The sequence below is a fragment of the Drosophila bipectinata genome, chromosome XR (assembly GCF_030179905.1).
Source record: "Drosophila bipectinata strain 14024-0381.07 chromosome XR, DbipHiC1v2, whole genome shotgun sequence".
NCBI classification, from domain to species: domain Eukaryota; kingdom Metazoa; phylum Arthropoda; class Insecta; order Diptera; family Drosophilidae; genus Drosophila; species Drosophila bipectinata.
In genome coordinates, this window is record NC_091735.1 from 15,212,794 (window position 1) to 15,229,681 (window position 16,888).

General features: G+C 37.6%; 3 protein-coding genes across 3 annotated transcripts; all 3 read right to left on the reverse strand.

Moving 5' to 3' along the window:
* Positions 1–1,322: 1,322 nt before the first annotated feature.
* LOC122321925 (high mobility group protein D-like) lies at positions 1,323–1,979 on the reverse strand. The gene has a single exon (XM_043213043.2). It carries the CDS (start codon positions 1,952–1,954, stop codon positions 1,454–1,456), a length of 501 nt encoding a protein of 166 aa, XP_043068978.2. The 5' UTR covers positions 1,955–1,979; the 3' UTR covers positions 1,323–1,453.
* A 4,076-nt stretch (positions 1,980–6,055) lies between these two features.
* Positions 6,056–6,531, reverse strand: LOC122321938 (high mobility group protein D-like). Its single transcript, XM_043213058.2, has one exon. The coding sequence runs from the start codon at positions 6,515–6,517 to the stop codon at positions 6,167–6,169; it is 351 nt and encodes a 116-aa protein (XP_043068993.2). The 5' UTR covers positions 6,518–6,531; the 3' UTR covers positions 6,056–6,166.
* Positions 6,532–13,291: 6,760 nt separating this feature from the next.
* LOC122321926 (high mobility group protein D-like) lies at positions 13,292–13,899 on the reverse strand. The gene has a single exon (XM_043213044.2). It carries the CDS (start codon positions 13,729–13,731, stop codon positions 13,423–13,425), a length of 309 nt encoding a protein of 102 aa, XP_043068979.1. The 5' UTR covers positions 13,732–13,899; the 3' UTR covers positions 13,292–13,422.
* Positions 13,900–16,888: the final 2,989 nt, after the last annotated feature.

Genomic DNA, 16,888 nt, shown 5'->3' on the forward strand with positions numbered 1-16,888 from the left:
TTCACGAAACAAAAAATGCTAGATTAAAATTGTTTAATATAAAACTTTAGAAAAGAACATATACATAAAGACACATCACATTAAACAAATATTGAATTAAACACTTAAATTTTACATACCTCCACTAATATTTTCCATTTTACTTAGTTTTAAAATGTTAAGTAGAGCTTTGGCAATCTTACTTTTAAATGTGCTATTATTTAGCGCGCCAAAAACCACAACTAGCATTCATGCAAAATCCGAAATCACTAACTCAAAAAAACCAAAATTATAGCATTTCCGATCAATCAGTTGTATGGCAGCCATAGCATATAGTCAGCCGATCCCAGTTCCGACTTATATATATACTGCGTGCAAAGGAAGGAACGGTGTGTGCAAAGTTTCAAGTCGATAGCTTTGAAACGCCAGCAACCATCGAGCAAAGGGAATTAGTCCTAAAACATTTTAAGGTCGGAAAAACGCAGCACGCTATAGCCGAAATGATTTTCTTAAGCCTCAGCACGGTGCAATATATAATTCAAAGATTCGGCCCTACCGACCACTGTTTTAGTCCGACTTCATCCAGTGCTGTAAAGCCAAAGTTTTTCAACATATATGTAAATGTTCAAAATAAATTGTAACCTTAACTGTGAGCAAAAAAATTACTTATTTTTGTTGCAAGCACATACCAGATTGTTATTTGAAACCACTCTAAACAAAACCACCTGGGGTGTAAGTTGAATAAACTGCCATGCTGCATAAAAAACATTTTTTAAAATGTTTATAAATTTTTAATAATTAATAGTGAAAAATCAAGGATTAAGCCACAATTCAAAGAAAAATTGAATGCTTAATAATAGGGTTTCAAATAATTAGAACTTTAAAATCGAAAAAAAGGGCATCACTGCAAATTAAACTCAGCTTTAAATCTCTGAAGCGATTTGGCCTACTGTATAAGAGGCCTGTTATTTCACTTGTGTTTCATAAAAATCTACATTTTACCAATTAAGTCCACGAAATGTTTTAGTGTATTAATTAATAAATTAATAATTTTAATTGCAGTTTAATTACAAATTCAACACTTATGTATCAACCGAACTTTTCACGTAAAAGTGCGATTTCATTACTGATTTTAGACAAAACACTAGCAAGATCGTCGGTGTTTTTGAAATAACTCAGAACAGGCATGTGTGGAATCCTAAAGTGAAATTGAAACGAAATTAAGTTGAAGTGTTTTGTGTGGCACAACTGATCGTTCCTTTTTCCTTTTTTTTGTTTTCTTTTTTTTTAAGCTTTTATTGAATGGAAATATATTATCGCTTACAACATTGGGAAAACATTGATTGTATTTTACATTGTATATTTGCTTGAAGCTTTTTGATGTTAGTGTTTTTTGTGAGGATACTGTGCGTGTCACTGAAGATGGTGGTGCTACGCCTACTCGTTCGTTTACTTCTTAATTGTTACATTATCCCTATCTGCGTGAGACTTGTTCTTTCTGCTTTTTAATGACGCTTATTTTCGAACGTCTAGTGCGCATCTGCTGACCATCAGTGCTGCCACCATTGGCCTTGTACTCCCTCATGGCGCAAACGTAGTCCTCCTTGGCCTTGGCAGCCTTGGCCTCCCACTCCGACTTGTCCGTCATTGAACGCCATAATTCACCTGCCTTCCTAGTCACCTCGGTTACTTTGATCCCGGGGTTATCTTCTTTTATGGACTCACGGATACTGCTGAGCCACAGCATGTAGGAGGAAAGTGGGCGTTTCGGTCTTTCGGCCATTTCAGTTCGTTTTTTTTTGTTAAATATTTCGAGCTTCTCATGTGAGTTTGAAGTTAGTACTGATTTTCCCAAGAATACTTTTCTCAGTCGTTTGACAATTAAAGAATATAGTCTACTGATTTCAGTTCTATTTCCTGAAACACGAAATTTACGGCACCGTTGCTTACAAATATTAAATGAGAGTTCCCCCATACCCGCTATTCAGACTTTACGATAGTCTATAATACTGGGTGACAATAAATAACCCGGACAAACTTTGAAACAATCTATTATAAATGTGTTATTATGCAGCCCTTAAATAAATGCATTTATCGATAGCTTGTACTTTTCTGAAAAAAATATAATTACATTTTTATGATTCCCATCAATTTGATATTTGTTTCGAGATGTCTAACAATCGTTGTGCAATTTTAAAACTGTTTCAACAAGGAAATCACCAATGCGACATTGTTCGTTTGCTGGGCATACCAAAACAAACGATTTAATGAACTTGGCCACGTTTATGACCGCCCCGTCGCGGATCGTGAAAAAGCTTATCACTCGGAATTGCAGCGTCTCGGTCAGAAAAATAGCCCGTGAAATCGGAGTGAATCGAGAAAGTGTTCGGTTGATTGCAAAAAATGAACTTAATCTCAGGCCCTACAAGCTCCAAAAAGTGCATCTTCTTACGGATGACAATAAGCGCGTGAGACTCCAAAGATGCCGTCAGCTAAAGCGTCGCGCCGCAGGTCAAAAATGGGAGCGTATTCTCTTCACGGACGAGAAGATATTCACCATCCAACAGGCGCACAATCACCAAAATGACGGAAGCTGGTCGGCTGAAGCTCCAGGTACCTCTGCAATAATCGAGCGCCGTCAATGTGAGCAGTCTTTTTGGTTATGGTAATGGTTTGGGGAGGAATATGCGCCACCGGCAAAACACCCCTTGTTTTCATCGATCAAGGGGTCAAAATCAATCAGGAGTGTAACCGGGACATTTTGAAAACTGTTGTGCTTCCTTGGGCCCAGCAGCACTTCGGTGATACGGAGTAGACGTTTCAACAGGATTCAGCGCAAGCCCATAGAGCCAAATTGACTCAGGACTGGTGCAAAGCCAATTTTCCTTTATCGGACTTTATCGCATCCAGTGAATGACCACCATACTCGCCAGATCTTAATCCGATGGACTACAGTGTGTGGTCTATTTTGAAGTCCAGGGCATGTGCTAAACGCCACAAAAGTTTGGAGGCGCTGAAGCAATCATTGCTCCGAGAATGGGATCGATTATCGGAAGAAGACCTGCGGCCCAATGCGCTACATTTCCAGAAACGTTTAGGGCTCTGCATCGCAGCACAAGGAAGCCACTTCGAAACCGGCTGAATATATGTTAACACAATACCTATTTAATAGTTGTGCATCTGCATTTTTTCTCAAATACAGTCCCTTCAAAAGTTATGATCAAAAATGTTTGTCCGGGTTATTTATTGTCACCCTGTATGTTTACATTAAATATATAATATGCATATATACAATATTACAAAAAATATTGTATCTATATCATAAAAAATTAAAGCTGGACATGTAAAAAATTTAAAGAATATAAAATGTGTATTTCTATTCAATATCTACTCTATGATCTTTAACAATAATATAAATACCTCATAGATTTTGGGATAACTTCTCCTTTATCAGTAGGAAACCGTTTATCAGTAAGAAAATTATGATTGAACATGTCAAGTTCGTGAAGGAGACGTGACGTGATTTTTGCGGACGAATCCAAGTTTAACCTTTTCGGATTTGATAACAGGCAATATGTTTGGCGGCGTGCGAATGCTCGAACCTAAAAACCTTAAAGCTATGGTCAAGCACGGAGTCGGACATATTATGGTTTGGGCCTGTATGGCTACGTCTGGAGTCGGAAACTTGGTTTCCATTGACGGAGCTATGGATGCTATGGTGAGCCTCACCATTTAAAAAAAAATCTAGCCCGAAGCGCAGAAATCTTGCGTATGCTTAGGACTTAGGTTTTATCAAGACAAGCACACTGCTGGCAATGTGTAGCTTTGGTGGGTCTTAAACTTTCCACATGTAATAAAAACACCAGCACAGTCTCCAGACCTCAACGTTTTTGAGAACTAGTGGGTGATTTTGGACGAATCGATCCGTAAAAAGAAAATAACGAGCAAAAATGAGCTGAAAACTGTCTTACTGGAGGAGTAAAGGAAAATTCCTGTTGAAACCACAACAAAATTTGTGAAATCTAGGGGAAACCGTTTACAGGCAGTAAAAAAACAAAAGAGTGGCCCGACCAAATATTAGATTAAACAAGAAAGGAAAGCTAACTTCGGGCGGAGCCGAAGTTTACATACCCTTGCAGTTAAAACCGGATATATATCGCAAACATCGGATATAGTTGGCTAATCCTTATGATTACATCATAATAAAACTAATTAACTAAAATAAAAAATCTAAAAAAAGTTCCAAACTTCTATCTTCAAAAATACGAAAGTTGATATTTCTACCAAGTACCATTTCCGATCGTTCAGCTATATGGCAGCTATAGGATATACTCGGCCGATCCTAATGAAATTTGGTAGGTTGGATCAACTGTTCTTGTGGGCTTTTTATTCTTCTAACGAGTAGTGATGATATTTCGGTTCAATATTTTTAAAGGATATTTCGGTGTTTTTGAGTATTACTACCGCCCGTCGTCTTGTCTTGGCGCTAATATCGTTTAATTTGAACGCTAACACTAATGGAATGTGTATAAATTTGCATTAAACTGATAACTAACCAAATAACTATAGACTCAAATAATTATACACAAAAAGTGCGTCATATTCATTAAATGAAGCATTTCCTTACTTCTTATTAAATCAAAAAAGGTTTATGCTATCGTATTGTAAATAAATTCAAAAACGAAACTGCGTTAATAGTTTTTATGATTCGGCACAATCCAACCTACGTGTATTTCACGAAACACAAAAAATGATAGATTAAAATTGTTTAATATAAAACTTTAGAAAAGAACATATACATAAAGACACATCACATTAAACAAATATTGAATTAAACACTTAAATTTTACATACCTCCACTAATATTTTCCATTTTACTTAGTTTTAAAATGTTAAGTAGAGCTTTGGCAATCTTACTTTTAAATGTGCTATTATTTAGCGCGCCAAAAACCACAGCTAGCATTCATGCAAAATCCGAAATCACTAACTCAAAAAAACCAAAATTATACCATTCCCGATCAATCAGTTGTATGGCAGCCATAGCATATAGTCAGCCGATCCCAGTTCCGACTTATATATATACTGCGTGCAAAGGAAGGAACGGTGTGTGCAAAGTTTCAAGTCGATAGCTTTGAAACGCCAACAACCATCGAGCAAAGGGAATTAGTCCTAAAACATTTTAAGGTCGGAAAAACGCAGCACGCTATAGCCGAAATGATTTTCTTAAGCCTCAGCACGGTGCAATATATAATTCAAAGATTCGGCCCTACCGACCACTGTTTTAGTCCGACTTCATCCAGTGCTGTAAAGCCAAAGTTTTTCAACATATATGTAAATGTTCAAAATAAATTGTAACCTTAACTGTGAGCAAAAAAATTACTTATTTTTGTTGCAAGCACATACCAGATTGTTATTTGAAACCACTTTAAATAAAACCACCTGGGGTGTAAGTTGAATAAACTGCCATGCTGCATAACAAACATTTTTTAAAATGTTTATAAATTTTTAATAATTAATAGTGAAAAATCAAGGATTAAGCCACAATTCAAAGAAAAATTGAATGCTTAATAATAGGGTTTCAAATAATTAGAACTTTAAAATCGAAAAAAAAGGGCATCACTGCAAATTAAACTCAGCTTTAAAACTCTGAAGCGATTTGGCCTACTGTATAAGAGGCCTGTTATTTCACTTGTGTTTCATAAAAATCTACATTTTACCAATTAAGTCCACGAAATGTTTTAGTGTATTAATTAATAAATTAATAATTTTAATTGCATTTTAATTACAAATTCAACACTTATGTATCAACCGAACTTTTCACGTAAAAGTGCGATTTCATTACTGATTTTAGACAAAACACTAGCAAGATCGTCGGTGTTTTTGAAATAACTCAGAACAGGCATGTGTGGAATCCTAAAGTGAAATTGAAACGAAATTAAGTTGAAGTGTTTTGTGTGGCACAACTGATCGTTCCTTTTTCCTTTTTTTTGTTTTCTTTTTTTTAAGCTTTTATTGAATGGAAATATATTATCGCTTACAACGTTGGGAAAACATTGATTGTATTTTACATTGTATATTTGCTTGAAGTTTTTGATGTTAGTGTTTTTTGTGAGGATACTGTGCGTGTCACTGAAGATGGTGGTGCTACGCCTACTCGTTCGTTTACTTCTTAATTGTTACATTATCCCTATCTGCGTGAGACTTGTTCTTTCTGCTTTTTAATGACGCTTATTTTCGAACGTCTAGTGCGCATCTGCTGACCATCAGTGCTGCCACCATTGGCCTTGTACTCCCTCATGGCGCAAACGTAGTCCTCCTTGGCCTTGGCAGCCTTGGCCTCCCACTCCGACTTGTCCGTCATTGAACGCCATAATTCACCTGCCTTCCTAGTCACCTCGGTTACTTTGATCCCGGGGTTATCTTCTTTTATGGACTCACGGATACTGCTGAGCCACAGCATGTAGGAGGAAAGTGGGCGTTTCGGTCTTTCGGCCATTTCAGTTCGTTTTTTTTTTGTTAAATATTTCGAGCTTCTCATGTGAGTTTGAAGTTAGTACTGATTTTCCCAAGAATACTTTTCTCAGTCGTTTGACAATTAAAGAATATAGTCTACTGATTTCAGTTCTATTTCCTGAAACACGAAATTTACGGCACCGTTGCTTACAAATATTAAATGAGAGTTCCCCCATACCCGCTATTCAGACTTTACGATAGTCTATAATACTGGGTGACAATAAATAACCCGGACAAACTTTGAAACAATCTATTATAAATGTGTTATTATGCAGCCCTTAAATAAATGCATTTATCGATAGCTTGTACTTTTCTGAAAAAAATATAATTACATTTTTATGATTCCCATCAATTTGATATTTGTTTCGAGATGTCTAACAATCGTTGTGCAATTTTAAAACTGTTTCAACAAGGAAATCACCAATGCGACATTGTTCGTTTTCTGGGCATACCAAAACAAACGATTTAATGAACTTGGCCACGTTTATGACCGTCCCCGTCGCGGATCGTGAAAAAGCTTATCACTCGGAATTGCAGAGTCTCGGTCAGAAAAATAGCCCGTGAAATCGGAGTGAATCGAGAAAGTGTTCGGTTGATTGCAAAAAATGAACCTAATCTCAGGCCCTACAAGCTCCAAAAAGTGCATCTTCTTACGGATGACAATAAGCGCGTGAGACTCCAAAGATGCCGTCAGCTAAAGCGTCGCGCCGCAGGTCAAAAATGGGAGCGTATTCTCTTCACGGACGAGAAGATATTCACCATCCAACAGGCGCACAATCACCAAAATGACGGAAGCTGGTCGGCTGAAGCTCCAGGTACCTCTGCAATAATCGAGCGCCGTCAATGTGAGCAGTCTTTATGGTTATGGTAATGGTTTGGGGAGGAATATGCGCCACCGGCAAAACACCCCTTGTTTTCATCGATCAAGGGGTCAAAATCAATCAGGAGTGTAACCGGGACATTTTGAAAACTGTTGTGCTTCCTTGGGCCCAGCAGCACTTCGGTGATACGGAGTAGACGTTTCAACAGGATTCAGCGCAAGCCCATAGAGCCAAATTGACTCAGGACTGGTGCAAAGCCAATTTTCCTTTATCGGACTTTATCGCATCCAGTGAATGACCACCATACTCGCCAGATCTTAATCCGATGGACTACAGTGTGTGGTCTATTTTGGAGTCCAGGGCATGTGCTAAACGCCACATAAGCTTGGAGGCGCTGAAGCAATCATTGCTCCGAGAATGGGATCGATTATCGGAAGAAGACCTGCGGCCCAATGCGCTAAATTTCCAGAAACGTTTAGGGCTCTGCATCGCAGCACAAGGAAGCCACTTCGAAACCGGCTGAATATATGTATGTTAACACAATACCTATTTAATAGTTGTGCATCTGCATTTTTTCTCAAATACAGTCCCTTCAAAAGTTATGATCAAAAATGTTTGTCCGGGGTATTTATTGTCACCCTGTATGTTTACATTAAATATATAATATGCATATATACAATATTACAAAAAATATTGTATCTATATCATAAAAAATTAAAGCTGGACATGTAAAAAATTTAAAGAATATAAAATGTGTATTTCTATTCAATATCTACTCTATGATCTTTAACAATAATATAAATACCTCATAGATTTTGGGATAACTTCTCCTTTATCAGTAGGAAACCGTTTATCAGTAAGAAAATTATGATTGAACATGTCAAGTTCGTGAAGGAGACGTGACGTGATTTTTGCGGACGAATCCAAGTTTAACCTTTTCGGATTTGATAACAGGCAATATGTTTGGCGGCGTGCGAATGCTCGAACCTAAAAACCTTAAAGCTATGGTCAAGCACGGAGTCGGACATATTATGGTTTGGGCCTGTATGGCTACGTCTGGAGTCGGAAACTTGGTTTCCATTGACGGAGCTATGGATGCTATGGTGAGCCTCACCATTTAAAAAAAAATCTAGCCCGAAGCGCAGAAATCTTGCGTATGCTTAGGACTTAGGTTTTATCAAGACAAGCACACTGCTGGCAATGTGTAGCTTTGGTGGGTCTTAAACTTTCCACATGTAATAAAAACACCAGCACAGTCTCCAGACCTCAACGTTTTTGAGAACTAGTGGGTGATTTTGGACGAATCGATCCGTAAAAAGAAAATAACGAGCAAAAATGAGCTGAAAACTGTCTTACTGGAGGAGTAAAGGAAAATTCCTGTTGAAACCACAACAAAATTTGTGAAATCTAGGGAAAACCGTTTACAGGCAGTAAAAAAACAAAAGAGTGGCCCGACCAAATATTAGATTAAACAAGAAAGGAAAGCTAACTTCGGGCGGAGCCGAAGTTTACATACCCTTGCAGTTAAAACCGGATATATATCGCAAACATCGGATATAGTTGGCTGATCCTTATGATTACATCATAATAAAACTAATTAACTAAAATAAAAAATCTAAAAAAAGTTCCAAACTTCTATCTTCAAAAATACGAAAGTTGATATTTCTACCAAGTACCATTTCCGATCGTTCAGCTATATGGCAGCTATAGGATATACTCGGCCGATCCTAATGAAATTTGGTAGGTTGGATCAACTGTTCTTGTGGGCTTTTTATTCTTCTAACGAGTAGTGATGATATTTCGGTTCAATATTTTTATACCCTTGCAGAGGGTATTATAATTTTGTCCAAAAGTGTGCAACGCAGTGAAGGAGACATCTCCGACCCTATAAAGTATATATATTCTTGATCAGGATCACCTCCTGAGTTGATATGAGCATGTCCGTCTGTCCGTCTGTCCGTCTGTCTGTTTCTACGCAAACTAGTCTCTCAGTTTTAAAGCTATCGTCTTGAAACTTTGCACACACCCTTCTTTCCTTTGCACGCAGTATATAAGTCGGAACGGCCGGGATCGGCCGACTATATCCTATAGCTGCCATATAACTGATTGATCGGAAATGGTATAACTTTGGTGTTTTTAGAGTTAGAGAGTTCAAATTTGACATGAGAGCTATTTTTGGCAAAATAATACGACATGCCAAATTTCATAAGGATCGGCCGACTATATCCTATAGCTGCCATATAACTCAACGATCGGAAATGACCCAACTTTCGTGTTTTTGAAGATAGAAAGCTGGAATTTAATACAGACTCCATTTTTGGTTAGTTGATCCAACCTACCAAATTTCATTAGGATCGGCCGACTATATCCTATAGCTGCCATATAACTGAACGATCGGAAATGACCCAACTTTTGTGTTTTTGAAGATAGAAAGCTGGAACTTGGTACAGATTATATTTTGATCCATCCTACCAAATTTCATAAGGATCGGCCAACTATATCCGATGTTTGCGATATATATCCGGTTTTAGCTGCAAGGGTATATAAACTTCGGCTCCGCCCGAAGTTAGCTTTCCTTTCTTGTTGGTTATGGTAATGGTTTGGGGAGGAATATGCGCCACCGGCAAAACACCCCTTGTTTTCATCGATCAAGGGGTCAAAATCAATCAGGAGTGTAACCGGGACATTTTGAAAACTGTTGTGCTTCCTTGGGCCCAGCAGGACTTCGGTGATACGGAGTAGACGTTTCAACAGGATTCAGCGCAAGCCCATAGAGCCAAATTGACTCAGGACTGGTGCAAAGCCAATTTTCCTTTATCGGACTTTATCGCATCCAGTGAATGACCACCATACTCGCCAGATCTTAATCCGATGGACTACAGTGTGTGGTCTATTTTGGAGTCCAGGGCATGTGCTAAACGCCACATAAGTTTGGAGGCGCTGAAGCAATCATTGCTCCGAGAATGGGATCGATTATCGGAAGAAGACCTGCGGCCCAATGCGCTAAATTTCCAGAAACGTTTAGGGCTCTGCATCGCAGCACAAGGAAGCCACTTCGAAACCGGCTGAATATATGTTAACACAATACCTATTTAATAGTTGTGCATCTGCATTTTTTCTCAAATACAGTCCCTTCAAAAGTTATGATCAAAAATGTTTGTCCGGGTTATTTATTGTCACCCTGTATGTTTACATTAAATATATAATATGCATATATACAATATTACAAAAAATATTGTATCTATATCATAAAAAATTAAAGCTGGACATGTAAAAAATTTAAAGAATATAAAATGTGTATTTCTATTCAATATCTACTCTATGATCTTTAACAATAATATAAATACCTCATAGATTTTGGGATAACTTCTCCTTTATCAGTAGGAAACCGTTTATCAGTAAGAAAATTATGATTGAACATGTCAAGTTCGTGAAGGAGACGTGACGTGATTTTTGCGGACGAATCCAAGTTTAACCTTTTCGGATTTGATAACAGGCAATATGTTTGGCGGCGTGCGAATGCTCGAACCTAAAAACCTTAAAGCTATGGTCAAGCACGGAGTCGGACATATTATGGTTTGGGCCTGTATGGCTACGTCTGGAGTCGGAAACTTGGTTTCCATTGACGGAGCTATGGATGCTATGGTGAGCCTCACCATTTAAAAAAAAATCTAGCCCGAAGCGCAGAAATCTTGCGTATGCTTAGGACTTAGGTTTTATCAAGACAAGCACACTGCTGGCAATGTGTAGCTTTGGTGGGTCTTTCCACATGTAATAAAAACACCAGCACAGTCTCCAGACCTCAACGTTTTTGAGAACTAGTGGGTGATTTTGGACGAATCGATCCGTAAAAAGAAAATAACGAGCAAAAATGAGCTGAAAACTGTCTTACTGGAGGAGTAAAGGAAAATTCCTGTTGAAACCACAACAAAATTTGTGAAATCTAGGGGAAACCGTTTACAGGCAGTAAAAAAACAAAAGAGTGGCCCGACCAAATATTAGATTAAACAAGAAAGGAAAGCTAACTTCGGGCGGAGCCGAAGTTTACATACCCTTGCAGTTAAAACCGGATATATATCGCAAACATCGGATATAGTTGGCTGATCCTTATGATTACATCATAATAAAACTAATTAACTAAAATAAAAAATCTAAAAAAAGTTCCAAACTTCTATCTTCAAAAATACGAAAGTTGATATTTCTACCAAGTACCATTTCCGATCGTTCAGCTATATGGCAGCTATAGGATATACTCGGCCGATCCTAATGAAATTTGGTAGGTTGGATCAACTGTTCTTGTGGGCTTTTTATTCTTCTAACGAGTAGTGATGATATTTCGGTTCAATATTTTTAAAGGATATTTCGGTGTTTTTGAGTATTACTACCGCCCGTCGTCTTGTCTTGGCGCTAATATCGTTTAATTTGAACGCTAACACTAATGGAATGTGTATAAATTTGCATTAAACTGATAACTTACCAAATAACTATAGACTCAAATAATTATACACAAAAAGTGCGTCATATTCATTAAATGAAGCATTTCCTTACTTCTTATTAAATCAAAAAAGGTTTATGCTATCGTATTGTAAATAAATTCAAAAACGAAACTGCGTTAATAGTTTTTATGATTCGGCACAATCCAACCTACGTGTATTTCACGAAACACAAAAAATGCTAGATTAAAATTGTTTAATATAAAACTTTAGAAAAGAACATATACATAAAGACACATCACATTAAACAAATATTGAATTAAACACTTAAATTTTACATACCTCCACTAATATTTTCCATTTTACTTAGTTTTAAAATGTTAAGTAGAGCTTTGGCAATCTTACTTTTAAATGTGCTATTATTTAGCGCGCCAAAAACCACAACTAGCATTCATGCAAAATCCGAAATCACTAACTCAAAAAAACCAAAATTATAGCATTTCCGATCAATCAGTTGTATGGCAGCCATAGCATATAGTCAGCCGATCCCAGTTCCGACTTATATATATACTGCGTGCAAAGGAAGGAACGGTGTGTGCAAAGTTTCAAGTCGATAGCTTTGAAACGCCAACAACCATCGAGCAAAGGGAATTAGTCCTAAAACATTTTAAGGTCGGAAAAACGCAGCACGCTATAGCCGAAATGATTTTCTTAAGCCTCAGCACGGTGCAATATATAATTCAAAGATTCGGCCCTACCGACCACTGTTTTAGTCCGACTTCATCCAGTGCTGTAAAGCCAAAGTTTTTCAACATATATGTAAATGTTCAAAATAAATTGTAACCTTAACTGTGAGCAAAAAAATTACTTATTTTTGTTGCAAGCACATACCAGATTGTTATTTGAAACCACTTTAAATAAAACCACCTGGGGTGTAAGTTGAATAAACTGCCATGCTGCATAACAAACATTTTTTAAAATGTTTATAAATTTTTAATAATTAATAGTGAAAAATCAAGGATTAAGCCACAATTCAAAGAAAAATTGAATGCTTAATAATAGGGTTTCAAATAATTAGAACTTTAAAATCGAAAAAAAAGGGCATCACTGCAAATTAAACTCAGCTTTAAAACTCTGAAGCGATTTGGCCTACTGTATAAGAGGCCTGTTATTTCACTTGTGTTTCATAAAAATCTACATTTTACCAATTAAGTCCACGAAATGTTTTAGTGTATTAATTAATAAATTAATAATTTTAATTGCATTTTAATTACAAATTCAACACTTATGTATCAACCGAACTTTTCACGTAAAAGTGCGATTTCATTACTGATTTTAGACAAAACACTAGCAAGATCGTCGGTGTTTTTGAAATAACTCAGAACAGGCATGTGTGGAATCCTAAAGTGAAATTGAAACGAAATTAAGTTGAAGTGTTTTGTGTGGCACAACTGATCGTTCCTTTTTCCTTTTTTTTGTTTTCTTTTTTTTAAGCTTTTATTGAATGGAAATATATTATCGCTTACAACGTTGGGAAAACATTGATTGTATTTTACATTGTATATTTGCTTGAAGCTTTTTGATGTTAGTGTTTTTTGTGAGGATACTGTGCGTGTCACTGAAGATGGTGGTGCTACGCCTACTCGTTCGTTTACTTCTTAATTGTTACATTATCCCTATCTGCGTGAGACTTGTTCTTTCTGCTTTTTAATGACGCTTATTTTCGAACGTCTAGTGCGCATCTGCTGACCATCAGTGCTGCCACCATTGGCCTTGTACTCCCTCATGGCGCAAACGTAGTCCTCCTTGGCCTTGGCAGCCTTGGCCTCCCACTCCGACTTGTCCGTCATTGAACGCCATAATTCACCTGCCTTCCTAGTCACCTCGGTTACTTTGATCCCGGGGTTATCTTCTTTTATGGACTCACGGATACTGCTGAGCCACAGCATGTAGGAGGAAAGTGGGCGTTTCGGTCTTTCGGCCATTTCAGTTCGTTTTTTTTTGTTAAATATTTCGAGCTTCTCATGTGAGTTTGAAGTTAGTACTGATTTTCCCAAGAATACTTTTCTCAGTCGTTTGACAATTAAAGAATATAGTCTACTGATTTCAGTTCTATTTCCTGAAACACGAAATTTACGGCACCGTTGCTTACAAATATTAAATGAGAGTTCCCCCATACCCGCTATTCAGACTTTACGATAGTCTATAATACTGGGTGACAATAAATAACCCGGACAAACTTTGAAACAATATATTATAAATGTGTTATTATGCAGCCCTTAAATAAATGCATTTATCGATAGCTTGTACTTTTCTGAAAAAAATATAATTACATTTTTATGATTCCCATCAATTTGATATTTGTTTCGAGATGTCTAACAATCGTTGTGCAATTTTAAAACTGTTTCAACAAGGAAATCACCAATGCGACATTGTTCGTTTTCTGGGCATACCAAAACAAACGATTTAATGAACTTGGCCACGTTTATGACCGTCCCCGTCGCGGATCGTGAAAAAGCTTATCACTCGGAATTGCAGAGTCTCGGTCAGAAAAATAGCCCGTGAAATCGGAGTGAATCGAGAAAGTGTTCGGTTGATTGCAAAAAATGAACTTAATCTCAGGCCCTACAAGCTCCAAAAAGTGCATCTTCTTACGGATGACAATAAGCGCGTGAGACTCCAAAGATGCCGTCAGCTAAAGCGTCGCGCCGCAGGTCAAAAATGGGAGCGTATTCTCTTCACGGACGAGAAGATATTCACCATCCAACAGGCGCACAATCACCAAAATGACGGAAGCTGGTCGGCTGAAGCTCCAGGTACCTCTGCAATAATCGAGCGCCGTCAATGTGAGCAGTCTTTATGGTTATGGTAATGGTTTGGGGAGGAATATGCGCCACCGGCAAAACACCCCTTGTTTTCATCGATCAAGGGGTCAAAATCAATCAGGAGTGTAACCGGGACATTTTGAAAACTGTTGTGCTTCCTTGGGCCCAGCAGCACTTCGGTGATACGGAGTAGACGTTTCAACAGGATTCAGCGCAAGCCCATAGAGCCAAATTGACTCAGGACTGGTGCAAAGCCAATTTTCCTTTATCGGACTTTATCGCATCCAGTGAATGACCACCATACTCGCCAGATCTTAATCCGATGGACTACAGTGTGTGGTCTATTTTGGAGTCCAGGGCATGTGCTAAACGCCACATAAGCTTGGAGGCGCTGAAGCAATCATTGCTCCGAGAATGGGATCGATTATCGGAAGAAGACCTGCGGCCCAATGCGCTAAATTTCCAGAAACGGCTCTGCATCGCAGCACAAGGAAGCCACTTCGAAACCGGCTGAATATATGTTAACACAATACCTATTTAATAGTTGTGCATCTGCATTTTTTCTCAAATACAGTCCCTTTAAAAGTTATGATCAAAAATGTTTGTCCGGGTTATTTATTGTCACCCTGTATGTTTACATTAAATATATAATATGCATATATACAATATTACAAAAAATATTGTATCTATATCATAAAAAATTAAAGCTGGACATGTAAAAAATTTAAAGAATATAAAATGTGTATTTCTATTCAATATCTACTCTATGATCTTTAACAATAATATAAATACCTCATAGATTTTGGGATAACTTCTCCTTTATCAGTAGGAAACCGTTTATCAGTAAGAAAATTATGATTGAACATGTCAAGTTCGTGAAGGAGACGTGACGTGATTTTTGCGGACGAATCCAAGTTTAACCTTTTCGGATTTGATAACAGGCAATATGTTTGGCGGCGTGCGAATGCTCGAACCTAAAAACCTTAAAGCTATGGTCAAGCACGGAGTCGGACATATTATGGTTTGGGCCTGTATGGCTACGTCTGGAGTCGGAAACTTGGTTTCCATTGACGGAGCTATGGATGCTATGGTGAGCCTCACCATTTAAAAAAAAATCTAGCCCGAAGCGCAGAAATCTTGCGTATGCTTAGGACTTAGGTTTTATCAAGACAAGCACACTGCTGGCAATGTGTAGCTTTGGTGGGTCTTAAACTTTCCACATGTAATAAAAACACCAGCACAGTCTCCAGACCTCAACGTTTTTGAGAACTAGTGGGTGATTTTGGACGAATCGATCCGTAAAAAGACAATAATGAGCTGAAAACTGTCTTACTGGAGGAGTAAAGGAAAATTCCTGTTGAAACCACAACAAAATTTGTGAAATCTAGGGGAAACCGTTTACAGGCAGTAAAAAAACAAAAGAGTGGCCCGACCAAATATTAGATTAAACAAGAAAGGAAAGCTAACTTCGGGCGGAGCCGAAGTTTACATACCCTTGCAGTTAAAACCGGATATATATCGCAAACATCGGATATAGTTGGCTGATCCTTATGATTACATCATAATAAAACTAATTAACTAAAATAAAAAATCTAAAAAAAGTTCCAAACTTCTATCTTCAAAAATACGAAAGTTGATATTTCTACCAAGTACCATTTCCGATCGTTCAGCTATATGGCAGCTATAGGATATACTCGGCCGATCCTAATGAAATTTGGTAGGTTGGATCAACTGTTCTTGTGGGCTTTTTATTCTTCTAACGAGTAGTGATGATATTTCGGTTCAATATTTTTAAAGGATATTTCGGTGTTTTTGAGTATTACTACCGCCCGTCGTCTTGTCTTGGCGCTAAATTGATTAAGTGCTAAATTAAACACTTAAATTTTACATACCTCCACTAATATTTTCCATTTTACTTAGTTTTAAAATGTTAAGTAGAGCTTTGGCAATCTTACTTTTAAATGTGCTATTATTTAGCGCGCCAAAAACCACAACTAGCATTCATGCAAAATCCGAAATCACTAACTCAAAAAAACCAAAATTATACCATTCCCGATCAATCAGTTATATGGCAGCTATAGGATATAGTCGGCCGATCCGGGCCGTTCCGACTTATATACTGCGTGCAAAGGAGAGAAGGGTGTGTGCAAAGTTTCAAGTCGATAGCTTTAAAACTGAGAGACTAGTTTGCGTAGAAACAGACAGACGGACATGCTCATATCAACTCAGGAGGTGATCCTGATCAAGAATATATATACTTTAGTGTCGGAGATGTCTCCTTCACTGCGTTGCACACTTTTGGACAAAATTATAATAC